Raw genomic sequence first — 12,205 nt, forward strand, 5'->3', positions numbered from 1 at the left:
GAGACAGCACGGAGAGTTTGGCTCCTTTGCTCTCACACCGTGTGCGGTGTGCGGTGTGCGGTGTGCGGTGCCTTTCCTCCGCGGTCACCTGCACAGAGGCTGCTGAACCAGAGGCCCATCCCATCGTCTTAGCCTGACATTGTGTGGCCACTGCCCGGGTCCGTGTGTGCGTGTGTGTGAGTGTGCGTGTACTTGTGTGTGCGTGTGCGTGTGTGTGTGAGAGTGCGTGTACTTGTGTGTGTGCGTGTGTGTGAGAGTGCGTGTACTTGTGTGTGTGTGTGTGTGTGTGTGTGAGAGAGAGAGTGTGCGTGTGTGAGAGAGTGTGTGTGAGTGTGTGCGCGAGTGTGTGTGAGAGTGTGCATGTGTGTGTGAGTGTGTGCGTGTGTGTGAGAGTGTGTGTGTGTGAGAGTGCATGTGTGTGTGTGTGTGTGAGAGTGTGCGTGTGTGTGTGTGAGTGTGTGCGTGTGCGTGTGTGTGAGTGTGTGTGTGTGAGTGTGAGTGTGTGTGTGTGTGTGAGAGTGTGTGTGTGTGTGAGTGTGTGTGTGTGTAAGTGTGTGTATGTGAGTGTGAGAGTATGTGTGTGAGAGTGTGTGTGTGTGTGTGAGTGTGAGTGTGTGTGTGAGTGTGAGTGTGTGTGAGTGTGTGTGTGTGTGAGTGTGAGTGTGTGTGTGTGTGTGTGTGTGAGAGTGTGTGTGTGTGAGTGTGTTCTCCAGCCACTGTGAGCCCCGAGGACTGCCTGTCCGGGTCAGTGTGTTATCATCGCAGACACCCGGCGCCCAGCCTGCCCACAGCAGGTGCTGGCGATGCTCGGTGAGGAGAGGGTCGCAGTGACATGAGGAGCCTTTAGGGAGCACAGAGGCGGCGATAAACCACACTGAGAGATCCCTGGCCGGTGTGGCTCTGTGGATAGAGGGTCTCAGGTTCGATTCCGGCCAAGGGCATGTACCTTGGTTGCGGGCACAGCCTCAGTAGGGGGTGTGCAGGAGGCAGCTGATCGATGTTTCTAACTCTCTCTCCCTCTCTTTCCTCTCTGTAAAAAAATCAATAAAGTATATTTTTAAAAAACCAAACAAACAAAAAAACAGAGTGCAGCTGTCCCTCCACAGGCAGTAGCTGCCTGGCTGAAAAACGGGGTGGGTGTTCCAACCTTACAAAGAATACATGTGTCCATGTGTAAACTGGGGTTAGGGTGTAGGCTCATGAAATGACCAACGTGGCTTTTAAAAATATTCTGGTAGATTTATTTTTGGCGCAGGTTTAAATCCCGGGAGAGCGGAGCAGAGTACAGAGAGTCCATGTCCTCCCTCCGCTCCGGTTTCCCTCGGTGACAGCCAGGGGCGCCGGGACCACAGGCCGCAGGCAGGAGTCTATGGTCCGGGTTTGTCACTTCCGCACTGCAGTCCTGTCGTCAGATAATTCTTGGTTGTGGGCTGTCCTGTGCACCCTGGACCAGCCCACGGCAGGCCAGGAGCACCTTCCCGGAGTGTTCCACCCATTGCCAGATGCCCCCGGGGCAAAACTGCCCCTGGCCGAGAGAGAGAGAGAGAGAGAGAGAGAGAGAGAGAGAGAGAGAGAGAGAGAGAGAGAGAGGAGAGAGAACCGCTGTTCTGGGCGTTTGTCCTCAGCCCCAGGCCTGGGAGCGCCGCCTCTCCCCTCCCTGAGAGCGCCCGCACCCTCTTTTTATAGCAGCTTTGTAACTCCACTCCCATAATCCTAAAAGAGATTTACGAGCGACAGAACCGTCCACACACTGCGAAACAATGCTGATGCCCTGAGTGTGATGCGAAGGAAAGCTGAAGTGAATAATTGATAACCAGAGTATCTCCATGGGTAGGGCTTTGGGCACGGCGATAAAACAGTCTGATGCTTGTACTTCCAACAAATATGCTTAGAGGAGTTAGAGGATCAGAAGGTAACTCAAGAAGAACAGGCCGAAACCGGTTTGGCTCAGTGGATAAGAACATCAGCCCGTGGACTGAAGGGTCCCGGGTTCGATTCCGGTCAAGGGCATGTACCTTGGTTGTGGGCACATCCCCAGTAGGGGGTGTGCAAGAGGCAGCTGATCCATGTTTCTCTCGTTAATGTTTCTCTCTATTCCTCTCTGTTAAAAATAATAATAATAACAATAATAATAATAAATATATATAAATAACAGGAAATGAAAGCACAATGACACAGGTGACCACCAGAATAAGCACAGGAAGGATAGTACCAATAGACCAGCCTTCTTTGTGTATAAGAGAAAGGGATACATGCCCTTCACTGAAATCTGTATATCATGCCCAAATCAATTCCTGCGGAATTAGAGAAAAGAAGTTACGATATTTTTGTAAATGACCTGAGCTTTATTTATGTCTTCTGTCACAGTCATTCCTGATGTAATGACGTGGGATTGTGTCACTGTTTTGAAATCTCACTTCATGTGAAGGCATAGAGAGAGTCCATACTAATGTGGCCCCCATATTATTATGGGATATTAATACCTTTTGATAGAATAATAGCATACAGAGTGGATTACAAAGAATAAGCAGTAATATGAGATTGTGGTTGGTTGGGTATGTTTCTCGAAAAGTATATGAGTAAGATTTTTTTTTTAAATCTAGGTAATGAAGAATAAGTCAATAATTACAATATGCAGTTTTTATATTGTAGATTTCTTTTTTTTATTATTTTTTTAATTGATTTTATACAGAGAGGAAAGGAGAGAGATAGAGAGTTAGAAACATCGATGAGAGAGAGTCATCGATCAGCTGCCTCCTGCACACCCCCTACTGGGGATATGCCCGCAACCAAGGTACATGCCCCTGACCGGAATCGAACCCGGGACCCTTCAGTCCCCAAGCCGATGCTCTATCCATTGAGCCAAAACGGTCCCGGCTGTAGATTTCTTATGGAATTCGAAGTATGAATTTTTTCTTATGAAATGTAAATGTGGCTTTATTATACAAAGTTGTTTTAAAACAACCTTTATTAATTAAATGCACTGAGATCCTGCATTTCACTTATTCCCACGAATTAATAATATTTTGTCCTAAGTCTGTTAAAGGAGTCCTCCTTGGAGTTCTTAATACGTATTTACAACTGGTTTTGTTGTTTCTGCAGTATCCATGCTGGTGCAGTGAGGGTCTTTGGAATAAATACATTGTTGGAAATGCTGCCATATGCTATTTAGTTCTTTCCAAAGAAGTGGAGGTGAGAGGAGTCATAATTGGATCCAAAACTGTTCATAAGTAGATTGGCTAAATCATGTCTGAGGCTCAGACAGAGTTTGAAATCCAAACAACTCTCCCTGTCAGAGTTGGCGAGCACTCTTCATCAGCTTCAGCGGGATTTAACACCCACCCTAGACTGTCAGAGCAAACACATCCTTAAATCTGGCCACTGTGTCTTTGTCACTTAAAATGGTACCCAAAGAGAGACTCTTAAGGCCTGGTCATATTAAATTGCTACAAAAATGGGCACTGGGAAGTTCCTATAAGAAGGGTTATTTTTTTTTTTAAATATATTTTATTGATTTTTTACAGAGAGGAAAGGAGAGAGATAGAGAGTTAGAAACACTGATGAGAGAGAGTCATCGATCAGCCGCCTCCTGCATACCTCCCACTGGGGATGTGCCCGCAACCCAGGTACATGCCCTTGACCGGAATCAAACCCGGGACCTTTCAGTCCACAGGCTGATGCTCTATCCATTGAGCCAAACCGGTTTCAGCTATTTTTATTTTTAACTTACTTTTATTTTGCCAAAACCAGTTTGGCTCAGGTAGGGGTGTCGAACTCAATCAGAGAAGGGGCCAAAATCTAAAATCCAGCCTAAATCGTGGGCCGAATGGTTTACTGAACAGTCATAAACTGACAGCGGAGTGCAGTGATGACAGCGCGGTGCGGGCCACATTGCAAGGCCTGGCGGGCTGGATTTGGCCCGCGGGCCTTGTGTTTGACACATGTGGGATAGAGTGTCGGCCTGTGGACTGAAGGGTCCCGGGTTCGATTCCGGTCAAGGGCATGTACCTTGGTTGCAGGCACATCCCCAGTAGAGGGTGTGCAGGAGGCAGCTGATTGATGATTCTATCTCATCGATGTTTCTAACTCTCTATCCCTCTCCCTTCCTCTCTGTAAAAAATCAATGAAAATATATATTTTTAAAGGAAATGGGAATTAAAAATTTTTTTTAATTTTATTTTTCAATTACAGTTGGCATTCAATATTATTTTGTATTAGTTCTGTGTGTACAGCATGCTGGCTAAACCATTACATAATTTACAAAGTGGCCCCTGTCCTCTGGGGTAATTCTGGTACCCGCCTGGCACCACACCCAGTGATTACAGTGTTACTGACACATTCCCTGAGCTGCACTCTAATCCCGTGACTATTCTGTGATTACCAGTTTGTATTTCTTAATCCAAGAAGCATCGCTTTTAAATGTCATGCTAATTCCCTTCATTTCAGTGGTTTTTTCCCCCCTGCTTTTCCAGCAGAACAACTTTTCAAATGGATCTAAAGCTCTCTGGCATCATTTTTGCAATACCTCAACCATGATGTGGGATTATTTCCTTGGTTCAGAAGAATAATTCCCCAATAATACCAAATAGTTAAGAAAATATTTTTAAAAGAATTCCTTTGCAGAGCCATTTTACTTTTAAGGGTGAGTTTTTTTGTTTGTTTGTTTGTTTGTTTTTTAAAGACAGATACTTTTAAGCAGCCTTGGTCAGGAATTTTGAGGAATGTCCCCCAAATGGGGGTTTTGTGTTTTGACTGTGACTGGCCTGGCCTTAGGCGGGTAATACCACAGCGGTAAGTGCCCTTCTGATCACAGGTCCGAGAGAACCGATATTAACACGACCCCGGGGGCGAGGTTAACGTCTTGGTTAAGGTCTCCTTGCAGGTTTATCCGCTGTAAAGCTCCCATTCCCCCCTTCATACTCCGTTCTCTGGAAGTCAGCCGCCCAGTCCAGTCCCCAGTCAAAGGGGTGTGGCTAAGCACTGGGGGGTGGGGGGATACACAGATATTTGGATTTCTTCTGTGACGCAGTTTATCCCTTCTCCCTCGTTTATCCCATCAGCCCGGCCGCAGTGTATGTATGGATGTGGAGTCCCGATCCAGCACCGAGCTGTTTGCCCTGCGGCTCAGAGGGCTCCAGCGCCGGCCCTGGAGCTCTGTCAAGTGGCCCGTGCCCCTCCGTTCGCGTCGAGTGCTGCCTCGCGCTCAGAGGAGAGAGGCTCTCAGGCCAGCTCAGTCAGCAGTCCCCCTTCTGACAGCAAACGCTTCATTGCTGTCAGAATGAAATGAAATGAAATTGCCCTGCAATGAAGGTAATTGCCGGCCAGTAATGGAGTTAGCGGCCCAGGCTCCGCGGTGTCTCCCTGCCCAGCCCTGCCGCAGCCGCCCGAGGGGCCCGTGGCTTCCATGGGAGGACGGTGGTTACAACCCAGGACGGGGCCCTGGGAGCCACGGGGCCTTTCAGAATGGAAACCGGATGAACTCAGCCTGCTGCTCGTGTGTCTGAGTGGTTTCCGCGGGCTCGGACGGCTCCTCCTGCTGTGGCCGGCAAGCCCCGGGGGAGGCGGGGCTCCAGGCCAGGGAAGGACGAGCATCCAGACCCACCACAAAGAATGTAGCATGACTGTTGGTCATAAAATAGTTCTGCACGTCCCGTTTCCAGTAGCCGCAAGGCAGGACAAACAGACCAAACCAGGTCACAGACACTGCTTACGCTGAAAATAACCCCCACCCCAGGTGTTGTATAAACTTTAAATGTTACTGAACTAGTGGAATTTTTCTATAACTTATAACTGACCTTTCTTTGTTGAAACTTTAGCCAGTCATGATCTGCCAGGCGTGCCTAAGACGGGGATGAAAGGAGCGTGCTTAGAGTGGGGGGGGGCTCTCGTTGCTCGCTGCTGTGTCAGTTGAGACGGGAGCCCTGACTCGAGTTCGTAATAAAGGCTTTTCCTGAATTCCAATGTGGCTGACTGGTCGTCATTCGCCCATAACACTCCCTCAGCTTTCTGTATTCTTGAGGCCAGCATGCTTTGTTTTGCTCTTAATATTCACATTTTTGTTGATTTCAGAAAGGAAGGGCTCGGCTCCTAGGCCTGGACTGGGCCTTAGGGACCAAGCTGGGCTCTTCAGGGCGAGGCTGGAAAAGTCCCAGCGAGAACCGTCTGGCCCCAAATGTCAAAGTGCCAAGGCTGAGAGCTTCTGAGGGTGTCTTGGTGGTGGCTCATACTTCAGTCCATACGTTACAGGATGTCAAGGTGGCATTGGGACCAACCAGAGGAAGATGAACAACAGCCAGAGCCCTGACCGGGTTGGCTCAGTGAATAGAGCCTCGGCCTGCAGACTGAAAGGTCCCAGGTTCGATTCCGGTCAAGGCCATGTACCTTGGTTATGGGCACATCCCCGGTAGGAGGTGTGCAGGAGGCAGCTAATGGATGTTTCTAACTCTTTCTCTCTCCCTTCCTCTCTTAAAAAAAAAAAAAAATCAATAAACTATATTAAAAATACACCCAGAAATGGGTGCGAATTCAGAATGAACACTGAGGTATCACTGTGCCCTTTTAAGAAGGGAGTGTGGCCGAAACCGGTGTGGCTCAATGGATAGAGCGTTGGCTTGGAGACTGAAGGATCCCGGGTTCGATTCCGGTCAGGGGCATGTACAATACCTTGGTTGCAGGCACATCCCCAGTAGGGGGTGTGCAAGAGGCAGCTGATCGATGACTCTCTCATTGATGTTTCTAACTCTCTATCTCTCTCCCTTCCTCTCTGTAAAAAAAAATCAACAAAATATATTTTTAGAAGAAGAAGAAAGACAATACCCAGGACAGTTCTTGGCCCCGCCCAGAGGACATCAGAGCTGAGTAGCCGTGGGAACCACAGCGGAGGGGCCGCGCGTCTCCGCCATCTCACTCCCACTGCCAGACGCTGAGACCTCGGGGTGGCGCCAGCCCTGGGGCCGGGGTGTTCACGGGGCGGGTGGGAGGCTGCGCGTGGCGATCAGCACCCAGCGGTGCGGCGGGGCTGGGGCGGGAATTTAACCGCAGGTCCCACAGCTGCACGGGAGCCACTGGCTGGTCCGCAGGACGTTCGTGTCGGGAGACGGGGAGAGTCAACCCTGTGAGAGGAACCTCGGGGTCGGAGAGAGGGGGCACCCCACCCCCGGCAGCGGCCGGAGGAAGCAGCAGGAATGCATTGAGGGTCCAGCATCTGGGGAAATCTGGATAAAGGTGACCATGGATGGGTCTCTGCAACCCTCTAGGGTCGCTGGGCCGGCAGCAGATCCTGTGAATGAGCCCGTGGGAAAGCAGCAGAGCCGTCCCCGAAGGGAAGGTGTGGATTGACCTGGTGCCCTTGAATGGGACAAAAATGGCCATTGCAGGTCAGTCACCATAAATCTAGGCCACACTGGCAGCTTTCGACATTGCAGACACCGGTTCCTTGCGTTCCTTTTAACAGCTTACACGCAATCCTGAGCGTGTCCCAGCGGGTGAGCTAAGAGTAATGGGGAGGACAGCAGCGGCAGCAGGGGCAGATTTTAAATCTCCACTTAAAAGCAGAGCAACTAGCTAACTAACCCAATCCGCTGGCCAACGTTTACAGCAAACTCAGAGGACAGGTGTTCCCATTCGCCCCAAAATACAAGCCAGTAAGTGTGGGAGCCCCTTTCACGTCCGCGTGATTCAGGGTTCCGGTTCAGGGTTCGGGTTCTGGAGAAGGCCGCACGCAAATGGAAAAGAGACGTTAGAAAAGCATTCACTTGGGAAATGGGCCAGGCGGCAGTCCAACTCCACTGGAGGACTACTCCTCACTCTGGCTTTTCCACCCCTTTTATTTAGATTAAAACGATAGGATACACCTTTATCCCCTGGGCAGGGAGCTCCAATAAAAGCCAGTCAGTGAATTTAGGACTGACAGGTGGGGGCTACTTCAACTACCAATGCCTAGTAATTAGCTCTGACCTTTCAGAGCAATTCAGGTTGACCAGCTCTCCAGATTCCCTGTCCACAGCTCTCTGTTATTAAAACAACTAGTGGCCAGTGCACGAAATTCGTGCACATTAAAAGGGGGACCCAGAGTCAAGTCCCCACCCACCCGCATGCACCCCAAAATCGCATGAGACCCAGACCTGGTTGCCCCCTGGCCCAGTGCCAGGATGGGGGATGTGCCTTGAGGTCCCCTGGCAAGCCCCACAGCGACAGAGGAGGGCATAGCCTCGGGTCCCTGCTTATTGCTCCTTAAAAAAAATATATATATATATATATATATATATATATATATATATATATATATATTATTGATTTTTTTACAGAGAGGGATAAAAAGTTAGAAACATCAACGAATTAGAAACATAGATGAGCCGAAGCTGGTTTGGCTCAGTGGTAGAGCGTCGGTCTGCGGACTGATGTTTCTCTCTCATCGATGTTTCTAGCTCTCTATCTCTCTCTCCCTTCCTCTCTGTAAAAAATCAATAAAATATATTAAAAAAAAAAAAAAGAAAAGAAAAAAGAAACATAGATGAGAGAGAATCATTGATCAGCTGCCTCTTGCATACCCCCTACTGGGGATGTGCCCACAACAAAGGTACATGCCCTTGACCGGAATCGAACCCAAGACCTTTCAGTCCGCAGGCTGACGCTCTATCCACTGAGCCAAACCGGTTTCAGCAGCTGATTGCTCCTTAAGGCTCCTTAAGGGAACTCAGCTGTGAGTGCAGCCATCTTTTGTGATGGAGTGATGGTCAATTAGCATACTCCCTCTCTATCAGATAGGATAATTAGCATATTCCCTCTCTATCAGATAGGATAAGTAGCTTCTGACAAGTAAAAATTAACCCCAGCAACGCCCAGAGACCTGCCCGGGGCAGCACCTTTGCGGGAATGCAGGAAGGCGATGGGCCTGAGGACAGTTACCCACCGAAAAGCAGGCAGCAAGCTGAGACCCGGGAGTGTTTTTCTCACCCCAGCGGTCGGCACACGCGAGGGTCCAGCATCAGCAGGAAGGCGACATTAGAAGACAGCCCGAACGGGGTGCACAGCACGCAGCCATGTCCCCGAACGCGGGAGGAAACGGCCTGCAGCTGCCCGGACGCTCAGAGCCGGGGAGCGGGGAGGGGCCCTGTCCCGCGCTGGCCGTGGGAATGGAGGAGGGCCTCTGGGTGAGCTGGCTCCTCTGGCTGTCCTGCGAGGAGTAAGGTCCCTCAGGGGGTGCTGAACGCCCGGTGTGCTGCCACCTCATCTTAGAAATCCCCAGGCCAGGGCCCTAGGGACCTGCACTCCACCCATGGCTGCGGAAACTTCCAGCTAAACATTTCACTTCTGGGAGCCTTGCCTCCTCATCTGTAAAGTGGGAATAATTTTTTTTTAAGTATTTAAAAAAAATTATATATATATATATATATATATATATACACACATATATATGTATATATATATTATTGATTTTTTTACAGAGAGGAAGGGAGAGAGCTTGAAACATCGATGAGAGAGAAACACTGACCAGCTGCCACCGGGGATGTGCCCACAACCAAGGTACATGCCCCCAACTGGAATCGAACGCGGGACCCTCCAGTCCGCAGACCGACTGTCCATCCACTGAGCTGAAATGGTTTCAGCTATGCTTAAGTATTGAGTGAAAACAATGCATTAACAAGTAAAAACAGTACAAGCTTCGTGTGGTAGGCCATGGGGTCTTCCCGCTTTGGGGGCCTGAGGGGGCCCACCCACATGCCATTTCGGCTGGAATGTAAGAGACCTGCTGGGTTCTCCACGGAACCACCGTGCCCAGGTAGCTAGCTCCCCTCCACCAGCTCTGGCCAGGGACACCCATGAGGTAGTGAGGAGCAAGGACACCGTGTTCTTCTGGGCTCCTCAAAACCTGGGTGAGGGTGGTCTGCCCATAAAAAACTCAAGAACAGCCTTAGCCAGCATGGCTCAGTGGATAGAGCATTAGCCTGCAGACTGAAGGGTCCCTGGTTTGATTCTGATCAAGGGCACATGCCCGGTTTGCAGGCTCCATCTCCAATAGAGAGTGTGCAAGAGGCAGCTGATCAGTGATTCTCATCATTGATGTTTCTCTCCCTCTCTTAAATCTATATACATACATACATACATATATACATCTTAAACACAGAACAGATGGGCGGTCCCTCAGGGGACTTTACATCTCCCCAAGCCAGCTCCCTGAGCCCTGGAAATTAGGGCTCAGTCCCACAGGCCTGGATGGAGTAAGGGGGACGCAAAGTCCCAGGAGGATCTTGGACTCCTCGGACACACGTGGCTCAGAGGCAGGTGCTCTTTGACCTGATCTCTTCTGGATCTCCATCAGCGCCTCCAGCACCGTCATGTCATTGCCTGGCAGGTCGGCCAGCTGCAGCCGAAACTGGGGGTGGCTGGCCAGTGCCATTAGGCGCTGATACATGTCCCTTGTGAAGGGCATATCCTCGGGCGCAGGACATGGAGCCTGCTCAACCGCAGGCTCATGGTAGATCCACTGCAGCATGCCCAGCTGGCGCACCAGCGGCAGAGCCTGCTCCATGGAGAACCAGGTCCCGAAGGGGCCCTGGAAGTGCAGGAAGGACGGCCAGCGCCGGCGCCAGGCCTTCAGCAGCCAGGCGAGCAGTGCCGTGGGGCCGATCCACTGCCGATCCCTGCAGAGGCAGTTGAAGATGGCGTCGTTGGTCAGGTTGCCCAGCAGTGCCAGCTCCCGGAAACCCAGGACCAGGGCCATGCAGCCTTGGTCATACACCCGCAGAATCCAGGCCGCCATGTGCTCTTTGGGCTCCTGCCTGAAGTGCTGTGCAATGGCCAGGAGCTCGGTGTACGTGTAGTGGTGGTGCGCCTGCCCCTTCGTGCTCTCGGCCATGGTCACAGCTAGAGGAATGGCGCTTCAATCCATGGAAGAAACACCAAGAAGGATGGGAGCCAGGGGGCTGTTGACTCCTGGAGGAACAACCCAACTCCAACTTCCTCCACTGGGCATAAAGTGGGGATAATTTTAATACGTGCTGTCCTGCTTATCTCGAGAGACTCTGAAGAGAATCAAAGGAGACCAGAGGTTTGGAAGGGAGGGGTCAAGCATTGCGCACACAATCGTGAGTTCAGGTGGCAATTCTGCCCCTTACAGTTGTGGGATCGTAGGCAGCCACAGCTTCTCTCAGCTCGCTTTTCTCATCTGTAAAATGGCAGCCGTCATAGTGTAATCCTCCTCCCCTCCTCCTCTTTCTCCTCTCCCTCCTTCTCCTCCTCTCCCTCCTCCTCCTCCTCCTCCTCCTCCTCCTCCTCCTCCTCCTCCTCCTCCTCATCCTCATCTCCATTGCAGGGTTGCTGTGAGAACGGAAAGAAGTGACACCAGAAAGCCCTCAGCAGTGCCCGGCCCCTCCGGAGCACTCACTCCCCGTTAAGGATGCCGAGGATGTCTGTTAATCGGGGTCCTGATGCGAAGACGGAGACAGTGTGTGCTCTTCCCTCTCGCAAACACCAGAGGGCGACACAGACGAAGGGACCCGGCCTCAGGCTCCCTGACGCGGCGCCAGCAGCGGCCACGCGGTGGCGCCCTAAGCCCGCGCCGTCCGCTTCTCCGGAGTCTGGGGACCGGGAGCTAACGGGGTGACAGGGAGATGGGGAAGGGGGACCCGGAGCCAGGAGCCCGCACCAGAGGCTCGGGCCCCGGCCGAGCAGCTCTGGGTCCCGGGATGCAGAGGAATCGGTTCTTTCCCAACAGGAGGGCGCCCCTCCCGGCGCCGGGCGGGCCCCTCCCCGCGCGCTGGCCCCGCGCCGCTCACTCACCGCCGGCGCCGTCGCCATGGAGACCCGAGGCGGCGGCGGGAGGGAGCCCCGGTGACGTCGCGCCCGCGGCGGCTTTGCCTATTTTGGAAGGAGCCGCGCTCCGCGCCGCCGCGCTGGGCTGGCGCCTTTAAAGGCAACGGGCGGGCGGCGGCTCCCGAGCCAGGCGGCCCCTCCCGCCCCAGCGGAGAGCCCGGCGGGGGCGGCCCTGCACCGGCCCCTCTGCACCCCGGCGCCCCCCCAGCCCTCCATCACTCAGGGCGGGCAGCCGTGCAGAAGGGGGTCCGCCCTGCCCCACGCCCACCCGCACCCCACCCTCTCCCCGGGGGACAGGCCTGTTCCAGGGGGTCCTGGAAGGAGAGGGGCCGGGCCTAGGCCTCCGGGATCCTCTCTGGACCAGGCCGCAGGGCGACCGGTGAGGACCCCC

The 12,205-nt window shown here is 52.3% G+C and overlaps 1 protein-coding gene across 1 annotated transcript; it reads right to left on the bottom strand.

Moving 5' to 3' along the window:
• Positions 1–9,537: 9,537 nt before the first annotated feature.
• LOC311627224 (Friend virus susceptibility protein 1-like) lies at positions 9,538–10,966 on the bottom strand. Its single transcript, XM_084893553.1, has one exon. It carries the CDS (start codon positions 10,856–10,858, stop codon positions 10,154–10,156), a length of 705 nt encoding a protein of 234 aa, XP_084749679.1. The 5' UTR covers positions 10,859–10,966; the 3' UTR covers positions 9,538–10,153.
• Between the last annotated feature and the right edge of the window lie 1,239 nt (positions 10,967–12,205).

The sequence above is a fragment of the Pipistrellus hanaki genome (assembly GCF_964339955.1).
Source record: "Pipistrellus hanaki genome assembly, chromosome: 9".
Taxonomy (NCBI): domain Eukaryota; kingdom Metazoa; phylum Chordata; class Mammalia; order Chiroptera; family Vespertilionidae; genus Pipistrellus; species Pipistrellus hanaki.